This window comes from Rousettus aegyptiacus, unplaced genomic scaffold, assembly GCF_014176215.1.
Source record: "Rousettus aegyptiacus isolate mRouAeg1 unplaced genomic scaffold, mRouAeg1.p scaffold_m13_p_6, whole genome shotgun sequence".
Lineage (NCBI taxonomy): Eukaryota > Metazoa > Chordata > Mammalia > Chiroptera > Pteropodidae > Rousettus > Rousettus aegyptiacus.
Window position 1 is genome coordinate 54,149,750 of NW_023416309.1, and position 25,264 is coordinate 54,175,013.

General features: G+C 50.7%; 1 protein-coding gene across 15 annotated transcripts in view; it reads right to left on the reverse strand.

Moving 5' to 3' along the window:
• Positions 1-8,618: 8,618 nt before the first annotated feature.
• The window catches only part of FGFR2 (fibroblast growth factor receptor 2), a 97,905-nt gene continuing 81,259 nt past the window's right edge, over positions 8,619-25,264 (reverse strand). For 14 of the 15 annotated variants that reach the window (XM_016149100.2, XM_016149095.2, XM_016149103.2 and 11 more), the window contains 6 exons: positions 23,213-23,403; positions 17,140-17,262; positions 16,522-16,592; positions 14,735-14,872; positions 13,222-13,327; positions 8,619-10,299 (listed from right to left, as the gene is read on the reverse strand). In XM_016149100.2, coding sequence (XP_016004586.2) covers positions 10,135-10,299; positions 13,222-13,327; positions 14,735-14,872; positions 16,522-16,592; positions 17,140-17,262; positions 23,213-23,403 — 794 coding nt within the window. In that variant the 3' untranslated portion in view covers positions 8,619-10,134. Of the gene's footprint in view, positions 10,391-13,221; positions 13,328-14,734; positions 14,873-16,521; positions 16,593-17,139; positions 17,263-23,212; positions 23,404-25,264 lie in introns of all 15 variants that reach the window. The other variant, XM_016149102.2, reaches the window with a different exon arrangement.

Here is a 25,264-nt window from a genome sequence, read left to right on the forward strand (position 1 = left end):
GTCCAGCCCGGTCAGATCAGGTGATCATCTTTTCCTTTAAAACTTAATTTCTGGGGACAGATTTTCTTACTGTTCCCCACCTATTTCTAGGGCTGCCGTCCACCGCAGAATGACCCTCAAGGCTTCCTCGGACCTGGGTCACTCGCCTCCCTCAGCCTGTTCCCTCCTCCAGGTCAAGCTCAAGCGTAGGTTAGCACCTCGCCCAAAGCTCAGCCAGCGGGGAGGGACTGACCGAGGGGCCGCTGCCGGAAGCGTGGGTGCAGAGGAAAGACTCAGCGATCTGGAATCGGGCCAGCTGGGGTCTGGATCCCACCTCTGCCTCGCGGCAGCAGCCGTGTGGCGGAGAACTGTGTGGCGCGACCTCCCTGCAGCTGCCTCAGGAGAGCGTCGTGAAGACGAGAGGAGAGAAGAGCCTGGAAGACCCGCCCCGGCGGAGTCCCCTCCTCCGCAGGGCCAGGCAGGAACTGGGTCTCTCTGGCCCTGCCTCGTCGGTGCGGGGCGCACCAGAAGACCCTTCGGTAACATGGGAACTGCCAGCAAATTGTTTCGTGAACACAGGACTTGTTTTCTGCCAACCCGATGGTAAAGTTATTTGAGAGGGCCACCAAGTCCCCAACGTCCCACTCTCCACTTAAATAACAGGTCGAATAGTATCCACCACTCCCCCCCGCCCCCCCAAAAAAACAAACCAGTATGTTGATATCGTAATCCCTGGACCCTGTGAATGTGAACTTTTTTAGGAAAAGGGTTTTTGCAGATGTCATTAAGGATCTCAGGATGAGGTCATCTTGGGTCACGTGGCTGGTCCCTAAATCCAACGGCAAGTGTCATACCAGAGAGGAGGAGACACACACAGGGAGGCGAGGAGGCCACGTGAGGACCGAGGCTGGGCTTAGAGCGACGCGGCCCCGAGGCGAGGGTTGCCCGGAGCTATGAGCAGCCGGGAGATGCGAAGGCGCCCTCCGCCCTGGGACCTTCAGCAGGAGCACAGCCCTGCGGACACCTTGACGGGGGACTCCGGCCTTCGGAAAGGGGACGGCATACGTTTCTGTTAAGTCGCCAGGCTTGCGGGAATTCCCTACAGCAGCAATAGGGCACTAATGTGAGACCCTATAGGACTGTTCCCACGGTGAATGGTGACTATTACACCCTCCCTCGTGCAGCTGGACCTACAGTGCTTAACTCAGGGCTGGCTGGTTTGGTGGAGAGTGGCGGAATGAGCCTAGGTATTGTCCCAGAGGTCACCCCCTGACGAAGCGACAGGCTCGAACAGACATTTCTGAAGGTGCCATCCCCCTTTCCTCTCACCCAATGCCCACTCTACCCAGATAGCCACTCTTTCCCTGGAGACAGGGTGTGGCCACACATTTCTAGAATGCACGGTGACCCTGGCCTCTGCCAAGTGTGGAAAAACCTGCCTCCTGGGAACTGAGTTAAAGCCTCGGCCGGAGCCTCTCTTGGCGCAAACTCCGACTGTGCTTTGGCTTTGCAGGCTGAAGGTGCTCCGTGTTCGTCCCGTGGGTTTCCATCCAGGAGCCGAGGCTGCGGGCAGCCTTGCGAGGCACGGCCTCTGGAGGGAGGGGAGGGGGTGCTGTGTGTTCCCTCCTCCCTGTGAGGGTGCGGAGCAGGGCTGGGCAGGAGTGGTTAGACCCTCGGTCTGGTGCACAGCTGGGGAGAAGGGCTTAGAAATGAAATTGCTCAGGCTAATTAGACCTCTGGGTAGCGGCGGGCCAGGGTGGGGTGGCCCGGGGAGTTTTCGATGCGCCCTGTCCAGTCTCCGGCCCCTCAAATGCAACAGCAGCAACAATCCCATTTGACAGAGAAGCAGCGTGCTCGCGCCGCGAAGGCAGCTCGAAGTCCGTTCCTCCATCTCCATCCACACCGCCTTCCGTGCCAACTGCAGCCCCTCGACCCGCGCTAGGAAGAAATTCTGCAACTATCCATGCCCAGCCCCCTCCTTTCTGAGTAGCTGGTGTATTCCTCTTTAGATGTGAAGCTGATCAAACTCTCCTTGTAAGATGCACTCGGTTGTGGAACCCACTAGAGGAATTCTGAACATTCTTACTGTTCCGAAAAGCTGTGAGAGCCTCATCGACCATGAGGTGTGTATGCACACACACTCGCACACACTCACACGTGCAACCACAAATAGCCGCCCGGCCGCTGCCCAGGGCCCCTGCTCAGGTTCTCCGTGGGTCCACAGGTGCCATGGAAATCAGGCCAGGCCGACAATGTGTATCTTTCAAGGGACACCACTTCCATCCTTGGCCTTTCTCTCGCACCCGCCCTGGGCTTTGAAAAGAGTCTAGGCTTTCACCCTGGGGAGCTGCCAGAGCTCGGCTTCCCCAAAGCAGCTACGCACACCCAGGTTTCTTTCCCAGGGGTCCCCTTCAGCTCACATCTTCTGCACTTGACTAAACTCACCTGCTTTCAGGTCAGAAAAATATGGGCTTAGCGCTTGATTTGATTTACACCTCCTTTAGCAGACAAGGGAAAAGCTGAAACCAGATCCAAGCATTCTTATTATCCATCTGTATTACCTGTTCGCATTTATTGCTTATGTAGATTTTTTTTTTTTTCCGGATCCATTTACCTGGGGGAGTTGTATGCTGATTTATGGAGCAAGTGGCTCTGTCATTTCAAGCCTTCAGCGATCTGACCTTTAGAGATGATTTTAACTCCAGTTACTGGGGAGCAAATAGAAGTCATGCTGGGTTAAGCGTCCAGGTGAACTAAGGCAGCAGCTCCAACGAGCTCTGTCCTGGGATTGCCTTTGTGTTCCGAGAAGGGTTTGGACAGGGATGTGTGCCTACCATCTCTTCCATGAAAACCTTCATGCATGCAAGCTCACCGGAGCGATGGAAAATAAAATCCAGCCAATCAGATGGTGAAGAGGGCCACCTTGCCCCTGAACGCGGTGTCCCGGCCCTGCCGAGAAATACGGCGTGGCAGTACAAAGGTGCCCCTCGGCTGGAAGAGATCGGATTTACTTCCTGCCAAACAAGCATCATTCAAAACCGAATGTCAACCTCTCACCTTCCCTCCTTCTGGAAGAACCACAGTGTTTACTTAGCCTTTGGTTTGTGGATCTCTGTGGCAACCTTGTTTGGAAGAGCACAGAGCATGTTGCTACATGGCGTTCCGGGGGAGAAACGGTGCCAGCGAGGCCCGTTTAGACCCATCGGCTTGGCCACTGGCTCCGAGGGATCTTCGAACATCCCACTTGGCCAAAGGTTGTTATTTTTCATGACTTTCATCTCCACCTCCACGCCTCTCTTTCAAGTGGACCCCATTCTTAAAAGCATCACTCAATTTCAGGACCTCATTATCAGCTACTGTCCTTGCCCACAAGTCGCCTGCATGACAGTGTCTGACTGGCCCGTCATTATCTAAACCAGGGGTCGGCAAACATTCCCGCGAAGAGCAGCAGAGGGTAAACACGGGCAGCTTTCTCGAGCCACCTGGTCTGTCGCAACTGCTCCACTCTGCCACTGTGGCCCTGCTCACAACGCGGAACACATAACGGTGCGTGATGAAGGAGCGCACTGTGCTCCCGTGCGGCGACATTCATGGGCACGGAGAGTCGAGTTTTATGTATAATTTTCACATGCCCCAAGAGGCACCTTTCTGAGTTTCTCTCCACTGTTTAAAAATGCCCAAACCTTTCTCGGCTCGCAGGCGGCACAGAAGCGGGCGGTGGGCCAGATTTTGTCCGTGGGCCGTTTGTCCATCCCTGATCCACGTACGCGAGTGCAGGACGAGCTCTCTCACTGACCACACCTCCGGCCCCAGCGCGGTCACTGCCCTTTTTTGTGGTTTAACGTCCTGACTTTGCCTTTTTCGTTCATAGCTCTGGCTGCTACTGGGTGACGGCCAGCAACGAACCAGGACCTTCTGCATTTTGGTTAAATATAAATCCAGTACAAAGCAACCAAAGGGCTAGTCTCACGGGGAATAGAGACGATGCCAGGAAGGGGTCCAGGTTTCTGGTTTCCTCTCCCGCTGTGTGAGTGTACGCAAAGACGCACTCAGCCTTTTTCCAGAAAGGGCACGGAGTCAAGTCACAGAACAACGCGGAAGGGCAGCGGGCGGACCGCGGGAATTCTCCGGCCGTCTCCTCCCGGCTGGACCTCTGCAGTACGCATGGCAGCAATGAGAGGCGCCCAGACGCACCGGGACCCCTCGTGACCCTCCTCACGGAGGGGACAGAGCTCACTTCAACCTCTCCACCTCATTGGGTAACTTGGGCTAATTTCACAGTTTCCAAACCTGTGAACAATTTCGGCCCCCCGAACCACCTGCAACCGGAACCCTTAAAAACTCCGCCTCAGGCCTCCTTAAAGTTTTCCCTGTGATATCCCTTTTGGTCACAGTACCCATTTTGATTTGCTTGGAAAAACGTCACACGCAGAGCCAGAGAGGAGCTTCTTCTGCAAACACCCTCCCGAGCTTCTGCTTCAGGCCTGGTCTGCATTTCTGACCATGGCACGGCGACCATTCACCAGCTGGTCGGTACCAGCCTCACGGTGTGGAAAAGCTCACTTAGGGCAGTGCCTGGCAGTGTTCAGAGAGCAAAGCTTTGTTTAAAAGGGGGAAACATAACAGGTTGAACGTCGTAAACGTATCATGATTTTTAGGCATTTCGATCGTTATTTTCACTGACTTAAAATGTATCGTTTTTGTTTACAACAAAATGTGTTTCATGCCCCTAGAAGAGTTCACAACTGACTAGTAACTTCACAAATAAACTTTAGTAATAATGAGAATTTTAAAGATACACACACTCATATTTTTCTTTATATCTGTCTCTATATCCACATCTATGCATATGTCTATATATCGACACATAGATGACAGATAGATAGAGAAAACAACAGCTAACATTTGAATGCTGTGCACCAGGCATTGCATCCAGGGCTCCCCAGGTAAAAATCTCACTTAATCCAACAATCGTTTGAGACAGCAATCGTTGGTCACCCCATTTACACACCAAGAAAACATTTCCTCGCTTATTCTTAATTTACAAATCTGTAAAGGTTCTCTGCCCCTTTCCAAGTACATCGTGCTGAGTCTTTTGACTTGGGACACAGCCAAGGTCCAGTTAAGTGCCTTCGACTAAGGAGTTAAGAGAAAGAGACTAAAAAGATAACAGCTTCCAAGGAGACAGTGTTCTGAGCCCCAGGAGAAAAAAAAATCACTTATCTGCATACATACTTTATTTAAGCCTAATTCTGTCACTAAACTGCTACCTACTCTAGGAGTCAGCTTTGCAAATAAGAAGACGGCCACCACCTTTTATTTCAAAGGATCCGAGAGGATGGCAAGGCCTCTAAGTGGTCAGCACTGATCATCTCATATCTCCTGTCCTCTGCAGCACCTCGTGCGACCTCTGAGACAGGACCTGGAGGCACATTTTAAGGAGCCCATCGAAATCCCCGAAAACCCTCAGGAAAAGAGGACACCAAACGGGCCCTATTCCAGAAAGTCACTTAAGACTGGAAGGCTCCCACGGTCGCTGCCAGCCAAGTCATCTCAAAGCTTCCTGGGGATAAAACGTGAGAGAAGATAAACTTCGCATTCAACTTTAAAAAACATCAAAAAATAAATAACATCAAAACGCAGTCCGGAGAAGCAGGACTTCGATGCGCATACATAAGCAATGGTGCCTTAACCAGCCGGGTGGATTGCTCGTGCTCACTAGACTTTATTCGGTATAAAGCTGGGGACGTGGGCATCCAAGGATTCCAGCCCGAAAGCTCAAGGATTCTAGCCCCCTGCCTCACGTGGCAAGCGCTTTCTTCTCCTCTCAGCCAAGAGGAAAGAGATGGAACTGATCCATTTCACGGCCCCTGCACTCGATGAGGCCCCACGGAGGTCTCGGAGCTATCTCGGCCGTTTTAAAAGCGCAAAAGCCAGGCCAGCTAATTGAAGTTAAGGATCTCATTCGGGAAAACCCAGTAAGGTATTCAGTATCTTTGATCCATGATCTGAATGGCATCACAGCTATCAAATTCTTAGAAAGACATTTTGCACCCACTAGAATGGCTGTAATGCAAAAACATGGACACGTAACAAAGCATCGGCGAGGACGTGGAGAAACCGGACGCCTCCTACATTGCTACGGGGAGTGAAAAATGGGGCGACTTCTCTGGCCATTTCTCAAAAGGTTAAACACAGAGTTAACACATGACCCAGCCAATTTCGCTGCTAGATATACACCCAAGAGGAATGAAAACAGATGAGCACCCAAAAACTGGTGCACGAATGTTCACAGCAGCACCGATCCTAACAGACAAAAGGTGGACACACCCCAAACGTCCGTCGATGAGAAAAAAAATAAAACGTGCCTATATCCACACGATGAAATACAATGTAGCAATAACAAAGGAATGAGGTACTGGTACATGGTACCACATGAAGAAACCTTGAAAATGACGCTAAGTGAAAGAAGCCAGATGCAAAAGGCCACACGTCGTGCAATTCCATTTATGTGAAATGGCGAGAACAGGCAAATCCATAGACGGGAAGCAGACCGGTGGTGGCCAGGGCTGAGGGAGGGGGAAATGGGGAGTGATGGCTAATTAGTACAGGGCTTCTTCTCGGAGTGATGCAATGTTCCTGAATTAGACGGTGGTGATGGTTGCACCTTATGAATCTATTTTTTTTTTTTTTTTTGAAATTCACAAATGTACGAAAATAAATTCTTAGGACGACGACTGTTTATGGAGTACCATCTGCCAGAGCTGAGCTGAGCTCCCACGGGCAGCCCTTATGGTAAGCCCACGAGGCTGGTGATAACCAGCCACACAGTTAAGGAAACGAAGGTCCGGATAGAATCCAGGACTTGTGCAGCATCACCCAGCTGCAAGACAAAAACAAACCCAATTCTGTCCCACTGAACCATCGTCTTTCTCCTATACCGTGTAAGGCTGCAGATTTATTTATTTAGACCATTACCAAGCCACGCGATCCCCAGGAACCTCAGTGCCAGCTCGCAGATCAACTTCTCGTTTCCAGAATTGGTGGCTGGATCCCCGATCCACAGCTATGCAAGCCTGCCAGATGCTTTACTAATTGCATGTTCCCACTGCCCATATGTGGGATCAAAGACCTTCCCACAGGGTCTGGTGGGAGGATGGAGAGGCTGATAAGGGTACCTGGTCCCCAGGGAATCCGGACTCGCCTGAATGCTCTACTTCTCTGGCCTGCTCCCCATCTTGCCTGAGACCTCCAGCAGGTGAACTTTCTGAGGTGGCCTCTTGAATTACGCCCCTCCCAGCTGGAGACAGCAGGCCAGGCATGAACTACCCCTTCCTCATCAAGATGCCCCCGACTCTTGTGTCCTTCACAGATGAACCGGTCTCCTGTCCTGATGACAATCATACTGCGATTCAGCTAATGCTCCCTTAGCCCTGGTGGTGGAGAGAGGGCCACAAGCTCCAGCATTCCTGTCATGTCCTGCCCATTTCCTGTGGGTCTCAAAAAAATAAGTATTTCCCATCCCGCTCAGGGACCACACTGCCTTCTTTTCCTTGAAGGCAAATCTCTCAATTCTGAAACTAAACTGGCCAACGGCTAGGATACGATTATAATCGACATGGTCTACTAACAAGCCGTAACCTACCCTTCCAGTATCAAAAGCAAATATGTACCATTGACCTGCAGAGAGGAACTGACAGATGTGAAGCCTCGCTTTAAGTGCACCTGCAGGACCAGCCAGGTCCTTCCTCACCCTGACCCAGGAGGTCCGCGGGTGAAAATGCCCAGGGCCTGTAGAACCACCATCCTGTACACAGGCGATTAAAGGCTTTCGCTTCTGTTTTTAAAATCACGTTCTTTGGCGTGGGATTCTAAAAACCCTGCTCCGCTGAAAATTGACGGTAGGCAGCACGGGAGTTTGGCGAACGTGGAACCAGGACTGCAGATGACTTTTCTAATGGCCGGTGACGCCTTCACGCCACTACGAACAGCCTCCAACACAAGACACCAGAGACGGCACGTGTCAAGCGCTGATGACCCCGCCCGGTCCTGAGGCCATGAAGGAAGTTCGGGAGAAGTCGGGTGTTTCTGACTCTCCCGGCGTGGCGGCCGGCAGGCAGACACGATGCTGAGCCACAGACTCGCATTCGACAGGCAAAATGCCGTCTCCCTCCAGATTCTTGGTGCCGTGGAAATAAGTAAAAATTTTTTTACTATTTGTTCAAGTTGTCTTTTTGAAATTTTGAAGCAAATTCTACTCTGCACATCGCACGGAAGCCAGACTAAAAAAATTTTAAGGTCGCCAGTATCTGGACCTTCTGAACAATATCCCCTCAACGCCTCCCCATCTGTAAAGCTCTCCCCACAACCCCATGTCACCCCGCATCTGTTCCTCAGGGAGAAGCTGGGACCCAGAAAGGTACGATGACTCCCCCACGGCCCGGCAAGCAACAGGGCCAGAGCCTGACCCGACCTCCTGTGATTTCCCACGGGAGCCACACGTCCCAGAGACCCCCGACTCGGCCGACCCCTCTCGCAAGTCACCGTCTGAAGCAAACGACGCCCATTCCTGCAATCACGCCAGTCAGCGCCGAATCGCCACCTCCGAGCACGGGAAACCATTCGGTGAGACACGAGCATTACGAAAATAAGCTGCGTGACATTTATTTCGTCTTGTTAACATTAATATCTGTAGAAACATTTTTATTGTCAGTATAAAAATTAACAGGTTTTAATTAAATACTTTCTCCAATTTGGTAACACGTACAATCAGTGTAATCTGCATTCGCGTTGTGTGGCTACAGCAAAGTGAGTAGGTGTTTCGAAAGCAAAACACAATACTTTAATACAGAATGAATAACACGGCAACGTTTTGTCTGACACTGGTATCGGGCCGGACCTGTTGGTGAGGTCCTGCCAGAATCAGACGGAAGCAATCCCTTAAAAAGATGGAAGTAACCCCAAAACCATCAGCAGAACAATTCAGTGTTTCGATTTTCGGTGATGAGACGTTAAGATCCTAAAAAGCTTCTCTAACGCCAATAAACCTGGAAGCCATTATCAAGATTCACTGGCGAACACACAGGCTAATCTGATTAATGTGAAACTGCAGGGCAGGAGGCCAGCTGCCGGACAGAGAACGGCCCATCACTCCGACGAAGGTCCGTCCTGCAGGAACGGGTTAAGGCATCTTTTTAAGCGAACGCTGGTCCCATCTGTCTTGGGAAGTCCAGTTACATGCGCCCAGGTGACAAAGCTGCACATCAAAACACTTCTCATGAACCGGTTCTTTTACTACGGGCATGTAGGTGGTTGAAGAACAATCGTCTGACAGCAGAGTTTAAACACAAATAAATCAAAACCTCATTTTCCCCAAATTAGTCATTTTCTGTAAATATTTCTCTTTTCAAAAGATCTGATAACTAGTTAAGTCTAAGAAATAGATTAACTAGTCTGACGCACTGCCTGCATAGAAATGCCACTTAAATTACAACAACAACAAAAAAAGGTATAAATGATTAATTCTTTTGTATATTACCAATTCGTTAATAAATTAATGTTATACCATTTTCCCTGAAAGCAAAAGTATTTTTCCACCCCTGCTCGGTGAAAATTAAGAAATTCTGTGTAAGAACAGCGTTTAGCAAATAGTTATTTAAAAAAAAAAAAAAAAAAAAAGACCAATTTTCTAGGTGCATTGGGACATCCATTTAAAATCAATACAAAAAATAATTCCTTGTAAATATATAATATATATTTATACATAATTTGAATATATTTACATACATCCAGCACCCCTATACTGCAATTGTGCTCTGTAAGTGTGCGCTGACATATATTTTCTCCAATTATTACAAAATTCACAAGCTAGGCAAAACGCCACGTCTGCCTCGAGTCCGGCTGCTCCACAGCCAGCACCCACAGCGGGCCACGGGCGCGTGGTGGCCCCTGGCAAGTCCACTGCCCAGAAACATTCCTCTTCTCCTGGTGAAGATTACAAGATTCCAACCGTATAAATTCTTTACACCGTGTGCCGATTGCTTTTCCAATTATTTACTCCTCTGATCCATATATACAAGCAGAGACAAGGCCGCCCTGCTCAGCGGAGCCAGGTGTCTGGCGCTGCTCTGTCTGGGGATGGGGAGGCAAGCTCACTCATGTTTTAACACTGCCGTTTATGTGTGGATACTGAGGAAGGCATGGTTCGTAAGGCATAGGGTCCGGAGAGAAAACAGAGTCATCTCCCGAAGAACAAGAGCTCCTTGTGTCGGGGTAACTAGGTGAGTACTGTTCGAGGGGCTGACTGAGGTCCAAGTATTCCTGAAAGAAGGGAGAGAGACGTTTTATTTCATCTCGGGTCAGGATAACAAGGTGAGTACGGTTCGAGAGGCTGACTGAGGTCCAGGTATTCCTGAAGGAAGGGAGAAAAGACTTTTATTTTCGGTGCAGGCCCACGACACGTGGCTGAGGGAGTGGGGGCGGGGCAGGGCAGGGGCACCCCTTGGAGGTTCGGAGACCCGGCCCACCCTGGCTCCCGCGAAGCCCGCCTCGAGACCCCGACCCCATTTCCTCTGGGCTGCCCTTCGCTTTTCTCTGACAACAGCGAACGCCAGAACCTCGCTGGACTGCTAGTGGTCACGCTGCTTTGCAGACCCAAACGACCTGCTGGAGCACAGGGTTCATGTTCGGGCCCCGGCACAATGAAAAAGCATGAGCTGCAGATTCCTGAGGATCCTTCGAATAGTTGAGACCATGAATATTTATTTTGTGAATTACATCTGACTATATTGCAGCTTCTAGGATAATTTAAGGGGAATATGTCTTCATTTGGCGGGTAATTTCGCAGATGTGATTCATTACTCTCAGAAGCTCTCCGAGTTGGAAATGTAAACAGGTTCACAGAAGCCTTGGATGTGCTCATGTATATTAAATCCATAATGGAACGTTAAAGGAACGTTGAGGAAAATGGAGGTTACGTTTCAATTTCAAAGGTTTGAAATTCAAAAAGGGCTCTGGCCCTGACATCATTCCCTGGTGCTGCCCGGGACAATCCCGCCTCTGACTTAACGACAGGGTGAGAGGCCCCAGCCTGTGCCTGATGGCCTGGGAGCTAAGAATGGTGTTTTTTTTTTTGTTTTTTTGTTTGTTTGTTTTTTTTTTTAACATTTTTAAGTGCTTGAGGGGAAAAAAAATCAAAAGAATACCTCATGGCCATTTTTTAAAAATTATATAAAATGACATGAAGTTCACACAAAACATAAACGTTCGGGTCCGTCAAGTTCTCTCGAGGACGCAGACACATTCATTTACGCGCTGTCTGTGGTGGCTCTCTCGGTATGAGGCACAGACCGTTGTTGCGACAGAGACCACGTGGCCCCCAAAGCTGAAAGTAAGCTCTGCCCGGCCCTTCACAGGGAAGGTCTGCAGACCCCGCTCCGAAACGAGGAGATTTCTAAACTGGGGAGCTTCGGGGCCCACTGCCGCACCCGGGCGAGCGCACGGGGGTGGTTCCGCTCGCACCCCCGCAGCCCGTTACTGCGCTGTGACACGCGGCTTTGGCCGGGAGGCGGCGGAAAGTGCAGAGCCAGCCTCCCGCGTTATCAGCGAAGGGCCCGCAGAATGCTGGCAACCAGACACGTCCAAAGACCAAAAAACCCGCTCCAGCTCCTCGCCAGGGCTGGCGGGCGACGGGGGCCCCGTCCGAGAACGGGGGATGTGTCCTTCCAACGTCAGCATTAACCGCACCGCTGGAAGCAAACATGCCCGCCACATCAAAAGGGAACTTTCTGCTTACGATGATAAAAATGAAATTTTGTCCTAAATGGAACCATTTTCCTCGAGCATATGGGAATGATTTTCGGAAGGAAAAGAAACTCCGATTTTTATATCTGTTAGACAATACAGCATTATGCTTTTTTTTTTATTTTAGAATGCTAGATGTAAATTTAAGTATGAACGGGCCCGCTTTAAATGTAAACATGTAAATATATAGCATTGAGCATGGGATAAGATCATTAAGATGGAACCTCAGTGTTTCCCAGTTTCTATATGAGGCCGTATATGCTCAGCTCTGATAGGCAAAAAAGAGGAATATCAGTGGATTCTGAGTCTAGGGTTAAAGGAACTTATATTAAAAACAACAATTTTGGCAGGAGAAGAAAGTTGGGGTTTTTTTTTTTCCCCCTTGAACTGTTCCTTTCAACTTCTGAAGGTCAGCTGTATTCATTTAAATGCAATCTCTCCCTTTATCAGCCACAGTCAGACTCAGAAGATAATGTTGCTGGCTTAAGGCTTCATATCACAACATCTGATTTTTTTTTTTAAATCACTCTACAACTATTAAATGTATTATTTAAAAATAAATTAAATGTATTGTTTTCTAAAACATTTAGGCAAGTTTAGACTGTTTGCTGTTGTTAAGACAACTGTGGGTTTGCTTGTTTTTTTTTTTCCCCATTTGAAGGGACACTGCTCTGCATCCTCATCGAATGCCCCAAATTCATTCTCTGCTGAGACCACAGTCTTTCTGCAGCCACAGAGTCCACTATCTGCACACTGAAGTGGCCGCTGACATGGCTGAGCTCGGAGAGTGAGTGACAGAACAGTGCATTGTTTCGTTGGCACAAAATGTACACTACTTTATAGGAAATATTTTACCAAGAGAGACAATTTCGTATAAGTCACTTGTCACAGGAAACTGGACATCTGCGTACCCTTAGATGGAGACCACGAGCCACAAGCCACTCCCAGACGGGGTCACAGAGGACCGGGCCACGTGTTATAGGAAAGCTGGAGGGAAGGGATCTCCCTGCATCTGAGCTCATTGGTAAGGGGACACTGGCAGCTGTCACACTAATTACCAGGGCACAGAGTCCTGTCCCATTGGCACGCAAGCACCCCCCACAAGCATCTTCCCACACAGACCCAAACGCTGCACTGGGCCATTTCGTTGGCCTTCCCACTAGCCTAGGCGCACGGCCCCCCGGACCTACCGCCCCAAAGCCACAGAGAGGGGCGGCCTCACGTAGGGCCCCTCGGTCTCTGGTTTCGTGATGCAGAACTCTCAAAGTGCAGTTCTGAGAAAAATCAGGATCTGGGAGGAACACGTAGTTTAACTCTGTCTGACCCCGGTGGGAAAATGAGAAGCTACACCCCAGACTGCAACGGAGGAGGCCGCACTCACGGAGTGAGGCTGGTCCCCCGGCGAGGACCGCGCACGGGCCTCCGGAAGGGGCTCCTTACCTCGTTGGCTGTGAGAGTGAGGACCCGATCCAGGTCTTCCACCAGCTGCTTGAACGTCGGTCTCTGCGAGGGCACCGCGTGCCAGCAGTCCCGCATCATCATGTACCTGGGGACAACGGGTGTCCTGGTGAGTGGGCACCGGAAGGGCGAGGTGCACAGCCACGCGCCAGATTCGTTTACCAGGCGAGACGGAGGGAGGCCCGGAGTTACGAAAACGCATCTGAACGTCCCGAGCACCGCGATCGGAGGGTGGGGTTAGTCCCTTTCCCAAAACATGCACTGCTTCGTTCCTCTACAAGGACGCACAGAGCCGTCTCTCCCTGACACGTCTGAGAAGGGGGCCTCTGCCACCAAGAAGAGACATACTATGTTTTCAGTGTCACGGGGATTTCTCACGTCTGTCCCTGATACTTTGGGGTGTTCTTTCAATGATCTGAGTGGACAAAAGTTCCTCAGTTTAAAAAAAAAAAAAATGAAGTTTGAAAACCGCAACTTCAAGGTAAGGTTCTTAAGAATTAATCTGCTGTCACTGGGCTACACTTTAACTTCCTGAGTAAAGCTTGGAGAGGCCCGGGTTCCTAGGCCTTATCTTGGTGATGGGTTTCGACAGGCCTCCTATAATATTAGAAAGAAAGCAATAGGAATAGCAAGGCCCACAATACATGCCTTTATATAACATGCTATAAAACGTGGCCATTCATCAGACGTCCACTGTACACCAAAAAGCACTCACGAGATTACAGACAGAAAATCCCCAGGAAACGATATACAACAGACTGCCGTCCCTGGGACAATCCCTCTTCTTAGTTAATCCTGGGGGGAGGGAGGAGAGACCCCTTTTCAAAGCACTAATTTTGATTGTACTGCACAAGACACGACCACAACGTGATTCCACTTACGGCGTGGGGTAGGTTTTTCTAGAAACCAGCTCGCTGTTTTTAGTCAGCTCTGGTCCTCTAAAGATGGCACCTGGACAAATTTTTAATTCTCTGCACTAAAATGTGAGTCAAAACATAGGTGACCAGACACTAGTTCATTCGCTCTGAGGAAATGTAGTCACTGTCAAACGACGCTGGCGTTCTCGGTGGTCGCAGGGAGCTGCGGCAGCACCCCCTCTCTGCTCGCTGCGCCAGGGCCGGGCCCGGCCAGCGGGGACAGGTGGCGTTGGTTCCTGGACCCCGCGCCCTGAGGTGGCTCTCTAGCCTGCGTGTGAGGGATGGCCTGATGGCTCTTCCTGTCGCTCTGAGGAGAGCCGACAGCAAGGCGCAGCACAGTGGCTCGGCGAGAGCACCCGTCTCGCCCTCTCTGATTTAAAGCTCCCTCCATACACCTCAGAGAGATGCTCTTTCTTCTGCACAGGCCGCCAGTGCAGCTATCTATCTCGGTCCTGGGGTTGAGCCCAGAAAGCTTCAGCAGTTCCTCTTCTTAGAGCAAGTTTAGGAAACAGAAATAAGTCAGGGGTGTTACTGGCATGGCGCATCCACCACGGTTCAGGAGAGACAGTGGCCCTTACAGCTCGTTGGTGCAGTTGGCTGGCTTATCCATCCTGTGTCCTTCCTTAAGCAGCTTAAAAAGTTCCTCCACGGGAATCCCTGGGTAGGGCGAGCCGCCGAGAGTGAAGATCTCCCACATCAACACCCCGAAGGACCAGCTGCAAAGAAGGGGTAAAACAGTGTTACCGCCCGCAGAACGCCAGGCCTGCCCACTCAGGCAGTAACTGCCCGCTCACGTCTTATGTTCGAAGACAAACCACCTGCGCCCTCCTGCCGTTCATCCTATATGCCCCTTCCTGCCCCCAAGGGGGATCCCCAAATGAGGACAACCTGGGATGTCCCAATGAAATTTTCCATCAACGGACAACAGACAAGTGATGGTAAACCATCGCTCTTATTTTTTTTTGGTGGAGACTTAGGCTTATTGGCGTTTTTTTCCTCCCGTCGCTCTAAAATTATTCGTCTTAAATGTGGTGTGGACAATGTGTAGACCTCGACACTTAAGCTGCACAGCTCTTCGTGCCCCTGTCCACCGCCTCTACCGGCCTATGTGCCTGGCCCCAGGGCTGTGACCTCCCAGGATGCGCAGCTGACAGAACAGGGCCAGCAAGTTAATTCTGCAAGTTACAGCTGCCCGAGGTGGCCAGGGGAGAATCTGAGGGCACAGAGGTTCATGACTCGCTCACGTCGTGAAGGACGCTGGCACCAGGCTGGCATTGGTTAGGATGGACGAGCCCTGTGCCCCGGGCGAGTTTCACACGACAGAAACTGAAAACGTCCCTCAGGGCACAATTTGTACGTGACCCGGCAGAGACCTACAGCGGGACGTTCTGAGCCTCGTTCAGAGGCTCAATGTGTGCCAAGACCCCTGCCTCTCCCGACGCGCTGTGGCGCCGGACACAGCCTTCCTGACGCTCTCAGAGCAAGTTTCGGAAATGACCCCGCGCCGTGTGTGCAGGGCCAGAGTGGCAGCGTGACCCAGGTGGGGCTGCAACATGGGAGCTGTCACGCCACCCCGCCAGGCCTGAGGGGGCTGCCCCGCAACGGCCCGGCACCGGCACCCACGCCGGAAACCCTCCCGCGCACTCACAACACAGCTCCGCTGTTTTTTGTTTTTGTTTTTGTTTTGTGACTTTTTATTTTGGAATAATTAAGAGACTCGTGAAAATCTGGAAAAACAGTAGAGATTTTCTGTACTTTTCACCCAATCTTCTTACAACAGTGTAAATTCTTTCAACCAAATCTCCAATTCTAAAATACCAGTTGGAGCCTGACTTTGAGTGTATTTTTAAGTGTTTCATAACAGAGAGAAATAGTATACGGTTTTCACTATATTTCTATAATCATCAAGGGTGCCAAGATCAGAATTTTTTCAGAGGATAAACAGAGTAAGTGGGCCCTGCAGAGATGACCTGAGCAGGACTGTGTCCCACTCAGCCTCACCCCGCTAAGGACGAACCTGAGATGACCAGGAGCAAAGTGTCAGGGCCCCTTCATTAAGACAGTGAAGAACATGCCAACGGCCTGGCAAATTAGACAGCAGCTCTGCTGGGGGAGGGGGTGAGGCTTCTGCCCTGACAAGAGGAGCTGAGCGGACCCATGTCCTGTGACTTTGAAGCCAGGCAGATTAGTAACAGAGCATTGGTTGCCAGCCTACCATAAAATCCGTCCTTTCTAAGGCTAGCTCCTGCACCCTCTACGCATGTGTGAAACGCGGCAGGCGCCAACGAATGAAGAAGGGCGAAGAACGGGCCCTATTTCTGCAATTCGATCCCATGCAGAAGCCAGAGAAAAGGGCGTTACTTACACATCGCTCTGATGGGTGTAGACGCGATCAAAAAGGGCTTCTGGAGCCATCCACTTGACCGGAAGTCGCCCCTGCGCGTGTGAGAGAAATGAAAAAATATACTGAAACCAGTTTACGGGCTCAGCCGGGCTCTGCCCTATTTTAAGAGCTGATGCCCTAATGATTTTCACTGGTCAGGCCCAACTGGGACTACACATATGTGTGAGATGCATAGATTTGGGCACATTAAAAAGGGACATGTGTTTCCTTGGATTCTCGTTATCATCAATCTCCCTAGCACGCAGATGCACGCTGACCAACATCTAGGCAAAACTGACCCAGACATTCCCAAACCCTAATATTTTTGCTAAGAAAGTTCTTGACAAAAAGCCTTATGAAGATCCTAGAGGCAGCAGATTATTCTGTATCTGTGTGTCTCATATATATTAAAAGTTTCTTAAATACGGCCTAAATTTGCTCACTGAGAAGTCTGTGAAGAGTTAGGGCACAAGAACAGACGTGGAGGGCAGAGAAATGAGCCTTCGTCAGGGCTTCCAGCTCTGAACGCCCATCGTCTTTCTTCTGGAACATTCCGCACCACCCTTCCCGCTCCCCGCCATATCCCTGCCATAGACTTACGTTTGTGGTCTTTTTGTAATAGTCTATGTTGTTGATATCTCGGGCCAGTCCAAAGTCTGCTATCTTCATCACATTGTTTTCTGTTACCAAAACATTTCTGGCCGCTAAATCCCGATGAATACACTGAAATCGAGAAAAGAAAAAAAAAAACAAACTCGTTTTAAAATGCTTCGAGAATAAAAAATGCACTCACGTCTTATAACACAGAAAATACATCTTAACTCGAAAACTGGTATCTCTTTTCTAGTTAAAAATAAAAAACCAAGGCCCCAATGTTTTCAAAGAGCACAGCCTAAGTCGCCATCCTCCTTTATTCGCAGCTGACCAACATCCATGGCCTGCCTCCTACGAGATCTGTGGTCGATTTTATCCTAACATCTTTTATCTCAACACCCGATCTTCTGTCCTTTACAGCCAAACTTTCACAAGAGCTGGATAGACTCCAACATCGCACGGTCTTCGCCTCTTGGTCCCTCCTCAAACATTGCAACCTGCTCCCATCTCGTTCCTCCTAACGACTGCGAAGAACTTGTCAGACCCAAATGTCCTCTTCTGCCACCCCGATGTTCCCCTCTCTGCTGTTCCAGACGCCGTTCATTTCTTGCTCGTTTGTGAAAACAGTCCCCCCCACCGGGTTCCAACCCGTGCCTTCTCTTAGCTCACACAGTTCCTCTCTCCCCAACCCGTCTTCTCATTTGCCACGGGCTGTGGGACATTTCCACTTGGATGGCCCTTTGGCACCTCAAATTTGAGGTCCCTACTCCTGCTCTTATCCTCTTGGTCTCTCTCGGTCAGCGAGGCACATGCCAGAATTCTTTACACACTCCTCCCAAGTTCTGCTGATTTCAAGCCCCAAATGCCTCTCTAATTTGTCCACCCCACTCCATTCCCACTGTTACCTGCTAATGCCAGACCGTCATCACCGCCCATCCCCCAAACCCACACACAGCCACACTGCCTACCTGACAGGTCCCCACGCTCCCAAACTCAGCCCTATCTGTGCCTTCTGTGCTTCCTGCACATTGTGTTTCTGAAAGAACTGATCATGTCCTTTCTTGCCTTGTATCATGGCCAATAACTGTCTATCCATATTCTCAGTCCAGTCCTAGCACAACTCCTAGGCCCAAGCCTATGTCTGCCCCGTACATGGGGGCAAAAAACGCTGGTGTGTGGTCCTGATGCCGACTCTTCAGTTTCATAGTTCTAGTGACTATAAGTTCTAGTTTTCCTTTCTACAAACGACACACTTTGTAAGCTGCGGTGTTTTAGCTGTATTTTAGTTAGTATACCAAGATTTCATCACGATTCATGGTGATTAGGGCCCCAAATCATCACCCCGTTTTTGGAAAAGGTATAAAGCAGCCAACAAATATCCCTGTCAAACGCTTTTACACAGGTCCCCAGCATAGGTTAGCAATCGTACGGAGCCTCATCCATCCACGTGACGGGGTGAAGTGGGGCCCATTTCACACGGGCACTCTGCGAAATGAACAAATGAAAACGGAGCAAGCCAAACACTCTGAAGAATAAATGAGGACTTCTTCTGCCTGCGCCCGCCCCCTTCTCGGTCCTCGTTCTCATACACATCTGTGGCCCCCGGATGGGCTAAGATCAGAAAAGAGAAAGCAGGAAACCCCATGACTGTGCCTGAGTCCGGCCAGGGCGGAAGCGGGAACCGTGAGAGCTCCCAGGGCCGGCTGGGGAGCCGGCTGGGGTGCGCAGTGCACTGTGCTCCTGGTTTTGGAGGCCTCTTCAGACTGAACTTCCGAACCCTGGGCCCAACTCCTCCGGCAGCTCCCTGCCGACACCGTCTCTGTGCGTGTGGCCGGCGTGTGGTCAGCAGAACCTGGCTTCCCATGCGCTGGGCTCCAGCCACGCGGGGCTCAACTCAGAGACACCACGACAGCGGCCTCCACCATCTTCTCCGTAAGAGCCGGATCCGGCACCCACCCCCTGCCTCCCAGGGTACCAGGGAACGCCAGAGCCCACCCTCTGGACTAAGCAAGAAGAGACTTGGAACCAAAGCCAAGAAAAAGAAAATTAAGTCAAGCCTAATTCCCATCACGTGCAGAAATCCGAGTGGTTCTCCAGCGCGGAGAGCTGGCCACTCTGCAGAACGAGGCTCCCCTGCCTGGTCCTCCATTTCCTTAATAAGTGAGGGTCGATGAGTCGCTAAGGGAAGGAAGGCTAGCCCCCCCCCCCCCCGTGACCCAGACAGACAGTGCGCTGGGGGCCTCTGCACGCCTAGTCGCATTCGGTCACGTGGCAAGCTATGGGACGGAAAAGCTGGAGTTTGTTTTAGTGCCCTTTCCTCCAGACCCAGGTCCCTCACGAGCTCGTGGCCACCCACTGCGAGGGCAAGGGCGAGACTCCTTCGGCTTCTTCACAGATGAGCCCCCCAGCCCTGGAAGCGGGCTCCAGCGGGGGGGCCACTCTCAAGGTCTTCATCCGCCACTTCGAACCTGCTCTAAATCCTTACTTGCGGGTGCCATGAGCAAGGTGTCCTGGAACCCTGCAAAGCCCCAAGGACACACGACTCTGTCCCGTCTACGCTCTGCCTCCCCCCACCGCCCTCCACCCCACACCCGTCAGTGAACAGAGCCCTGACACGGGCCGTCCTGCTGGTCCTCCCCTCGGTTCGGAGAGGGGCGGGCATTACCTGATAGCAGGGGGTAAGTGGGTGGGTGGAGGACCAAGGGTCAGGGCTGGACCAGCCCCTTTACTCTGTAGACCTACAAGTCCCCATCTCGGAAATGAGGGCAGAGACTCACACACACCTGGCTCAAAGCTTTCCAGTGTTTCCTAGCAGTCCTCAGCATCCTTATCCACAGAATGGGGATTTACTCATACCTATTTCAGAGCTGTTCCGAGGTCATGGACGATGTCGTATGTAACATGCTCGCCCTGTTGCTGGCAGACGTCAAGGTCTCAAAAAGTGGCAGTGATTAATACCAATGCCAGGTTCTATTAGCGTACCACCAGTAACAGGGGATTTTCAGTCTGTCACTCTAGAACGCAATTTATTTGCTGTGTTTCGCAAAGTTCATCCGACTCCTAGCTCTCTCAGCTCTAACAAAGGAGGGACCTCAGAGTCCTCGGGGCCGGGGTGCAACGGGGGGACCGCCCCTGGCTCCGTCAGCCAGATCAACGCCCATTCTTCTCTCATTCTGAGCAGAAGGACCCACAGCTGACCGCCCGCCTTCCCGAAACTCTACCGTGGCCTCTGGGAACCCCGTCCTGGGCTCCTTCCTGCTTCTGAGTCTCCTCAGCCTCCACTGCCATATCCTGCTCTTTTAGACAATCTCCAGATTTGAGCTTTTGGGAGGTTTGACTCCAGCTTCTAGACCCCCTCCTCTCAGCCTCACGCGCACCACTAACCCCCACCCCCAGCAAATGACCTCATCCGTTCCCATGGCTGGAAACTATACCTTCATTTTCTGGCTCCAAATGCACAACCCAACACTCAGAGCCAAGCTTCAGCCTGTAGCTTCCTGGTCAACATCTGCCCTCATGATCCTCAAGACGTATTCTAAACACGCATTGAAACGTCCAACAACACCTATGCCTGCCATCTTCCCCCGACCGCCACCCAGCCATCCCCATCCTGGGACGCTGCGCCAGCTCGCGGCTTCTCATGCTGGAAACCCAGGCGTCCTCTCCCTCCTGTACCTAGTCAACCCAGCCACTATCCCGAGAGCAAAAGACGTCCTAAGTCAATCCACTTCTCCACTGTCTTTGGAGCTAATAACCTTTGTCCAAACCACCATCACCTTTCACGGGACTCAGAGCTTCCAATCAGCTGTGCACACGACCCAAGAAGGAGCTTCCCAGCACAGACCTGCTCACGCCCCTCTCCCCGACCCCCGGTGGCTCCCCACGGCGCCGAGGGCATGGCCCAGGGTCCTTGCCTGGGTCTGCAGACGGGAATGAGCTGGCCTGACTCCAGCCGCATCTCGCCCCCTCCTCTCCCCCCTAGAGTCTCCGACAGCGTGTCCCTCTGCGGGAGTGCTCACCAGCCACCTTCCTCCCTAACCACCCGAGTCCCCACTGTTCCTGACCCCCCGTCGTCTGCTTCCTCCACAGCATTCTTCTCAGCTTCTTACACTTATTTTTATTCCCACATTTACAGGTGATCCCTCCTACTGCCACGCATAGTTCACGCTCCGAGAGGTGAAGGACTATGTCCATTCTGGTGACCTCATGTGAGAGCCCAACCACAGGGCACAAGACATCGGAATCAGGAAGGCGCAGAAATCTTCATTCAGGATCAAAAAAATTGACCAGACCAGCCTTCCTACCCATTTTGTATTAGTAGCAGTGCCCCACTGAGTCCAAAAAAAATGCTTCCGCGGTCCCGCCACGTGGGGAGGGCCCGGGGCAACTGAGAGCAGCGGGCCAGAGTGGGCCGCGGGCTGCCCTCACCAGGGTTTCCTCAGGGACGCTTCTCGGCCACAGGAAAGGCGAAAGAGAGCACTGGATGGCCACGTTTGCCACGCACTGCTTATGCTTACCTGCGCTCTCTCTCCACGCCCAGCCTCCCCACACGCAGGTGTGCAAACACACACATTTTATGGTGAAGCATTGAAAAGTGAGTTGCAGACCTCGCTGTCACTTCACATCTAAACACCTGAGCGTGTGACTCCTACCTTTACAGGAGGCGAAGGCCACCATCGCCACGCCCCGGATTTGACCCTGAGGCAGTCTCACTATCTAACACACAGTCCCTGTACAAGTTCCGACTGCTCGGCCACATCCTTTGTCAAAGCTGTCCCCCGCCCACATCCCACCCCAAACGGGGCCCCGTCTGGATCCCCCATGTACACATAGGAGTCGCACCCCTCAGGCCTCCTTTAACCTGGGACTGTCTCCCCAGCATTTTCTATCTTTCGTGACGCTGACGCTTTGGAGCAGTGTCTTGTCAAATGTCCCACTTTCTCGATCCAATTGTCTCCTCGTGCCAAAGCCTTTTCAGCTGGCAGACTCCCCCTGTGTGTGCGCACGCAAAAGTGTGCTTTTCTAAAATCTATACAGTGGGAGACTTTACAAGGCGGGGAGAAAGTCTGAAAAAGTCTTCAACACTGGACACCCTCGAAAACAAAAAACAAAACAAAACAAACAACACAAACCAGAGGGTGTGGCAGGTCTGGCCCTGCTCCTGGGTGGCCGCTGTGACGCGGCCGCCCCCACCCACCCACGCTGCGTGACCTGACCGGGGAAGCCTCGCTCACCCGTGGAACTGGCACGGCCGTGACCCAGCCCGGCCCCCAGGTGACAGCGGGTCCCTGGCAGCCAGATGCTCTCTCTTCTTTGGGGACCCAAGGAATGAATTCCTGTGGCTGCATCGAGGTCCAGGGCAGGTAGGCTCTGATCCCCAAAACCTCTGCCCAACAAGGTACCTGTGCAAACTCCACCCCAGCCACCACCACCACCCATGTGTGGGAGTCTTGAGTCATCCTAAATGCCCCAGAGGACATCTGGGCACCTATCTGACTGCCTTTGGAATAACTCAAATGTTTAAAGTTCCACTGCAAGTGGCATTCTCGGAATGCAGGGGCTTCACCTCAGGAGACCTGGCCCACGTCTAACTGCAGAAGCTCATCCCGCTAAATGAGACACAATAAACCCAAATAATATCCAGGACTCAGTTAACAAAATACCACCCCCTTGACCTTTATTCTTAGCATATTTCAAAGTCTAAAATGTAAACACACCACCAAAAGTCTATGTCCAAAAACTCAATAACTATCAAACAAATAAAGCCCCCAGATCATCAGAATCGATGGCAGTGTGCCCTAAACCAGCTCTTCTCAACCTGGAGGGCTGCATCCTGGGATGGTCACACTCAAACTTGTCTCAGAGAGGGGACGTCTTTTCTGCTCACCTCTGCAGTGCCACCAAAGGTTTATTAAGGTGCGTCGGTTTTTAACCCTAATGTGAATAATGCGATAAACATTTTCCAGGTTGCGCAAGACAGGCGAGGGCTTGATGTGGCAAATGAACACATCCAATGACCTGTTTTCTTCAAAGACATTTTTAACTGGCATCCACCCAATCGAGAACGTGAAGGACTCACTTTTTGGGAAGCCAGGTACTCCATGCCTCTGGCCAGCTGGTAGGTGCACGACACCAAATCCTTGAAGGTCATCTGCTCTTCGGGAACACGGTTTATGTCGTAGGAGTACTCCATCCCAGGGGGCCTCCGGGCTCGGAGGTACTCACGGAGGTTGCCTTTCGAGGCGTACTCAACTATGACGTAGAGCGGCCCTGTGGGTAGAGGAGACATGCTCCCTAAGGCAGCGAACCCAGGATCTGCCCTGGGTTCTATGATTTAGTGATCACAACCCAGGACTGTTGTTTGATGGTTTTAATTTAAACACACAGAAAAGCACACACAAAACTAGAACGCCTGCTTTCTAATCACCCCAAAATGACAGTCGACACTTGGTCAAGACAGCCTCAACAGTCTTCGAGTCACATGAGCATCCTTCCCCTGTCACCCTGGGTCTCTCGCCTGTACCCTCTTGGGAAGCAATGGATATCACGAATTTGCTTCTTCCAGTTCAACTTTTCCATACACATATGTATCGATAAACAGTGTGTTATTCTTAATCACATAAGTGAATGATAAAGATATACGACTCTGCGACATTTTCCTATTATATGATATCCTTGTGAAATCCACTCAGGTTGATAAAAAATCTAGATGCTTCCTTTCAACAGCTACACACAGGCATACCTCATTATTGAGCTTTACTTTACTGTACTTCACATATATTGTGTGTGTGTGTGTGTGTTTTAACAAATAAAAGATTTGTGTGACCCTGTGTGGATCATGTCGGAGCCATTTTCCAACAGCTCTCGCTCACTTTGTGTCATTCTGGTAATTCTCATATTTCAAACTTTTCATTATTATATTTGTTATGGAAATCTGTGATCTTTGATGCTGCAAATGTAATTGTTTTGGGGTGTTGCAAACCACACCCACATAAGATCACAAAAGTAATCCATAAATGTTGTGTGTGTCCGACTGGCCATCCCTCCCAACTCTCCTCCCTCCTTGGGCCTCTCTATTCCTTAGGACAATATCGAAATTAGGCCAACTAATACCTCTAAAATGGCTCAGAAGTGTTCAAGAGAAAGGAAGACTCAGTTGACAATGGCAAACTTCCTTGTTGTCTTATTTTAAGAATTTGCCATTTGCCCCAACCTTTAGCCACCTCCACCCTGATCAGTCGAAAGCCACCACCATCGAAGTAAGACCCTCCACCAGCAAAAGGATCATGACTCGCTGCAGGCTCAGATGATGGTCAGCATTTTTTAGCAATAAAACGGTTTTTAGTTAGAGTATGTACATTATTTTTTTAGACATAATGTTATTTTACTACACACTTAACAGACTACAGTATAGTGTGAACATAACATTTATATGTACTGGGAAACCAAAAAATTGGTATGATTTGCTTTATTGCAGTGGTCTGAAACCAAACCCACAGTGTCTACAAGGTAAGCCTATATATTCCACCACAGAAATGGACCGCTGTGTTTATCCATTCCTATAGAATGCTTCCAGATTCTGACCATCACAAACAGTGCACAATGAACATTCTTGTGCATTCCTCATACGCATGTGCAATCATTTCTCCACAGATGAGGGGCTGGCAAACTACAGCCCACGGGCTAAATCCTGCCCATGGTCTGTTTTTATGTAAGTAACTTTTTTTTTTTTTTTTTTTTTGGCATGCAGCCAGGCCCATTCGTTTCTGTATTGGCTGTGGCAGAAATTCACACGATGACAGCAGAAGTTAGTAGTCGCCACAAAGCTGAAAGGATTTGCAATCGCCCTTGACAGAAAAAGTCTTCCAACTCGTGGTCTAGACCTACGAGACAACTTGTTGAGACAAAGGCAGGCATTTTCAGTTTATTATTGTCCAGCTGGTTCCCAAAGTGCCAGCTAGCTCTGATGAGAGGGGCAAGGGTCTTTCTCCTCCAAAGGTCAGTACTGTGTCCCTTCACACCTCACTCCTCTCTTAAGCCCATCTTGGAAGCCCAGCCATCTGTTGCCCAGAGTAAGACCTGGCTTCCTCAAACTCCATTTTAAGAGAACTTGTCAACCAAAACACAGAAC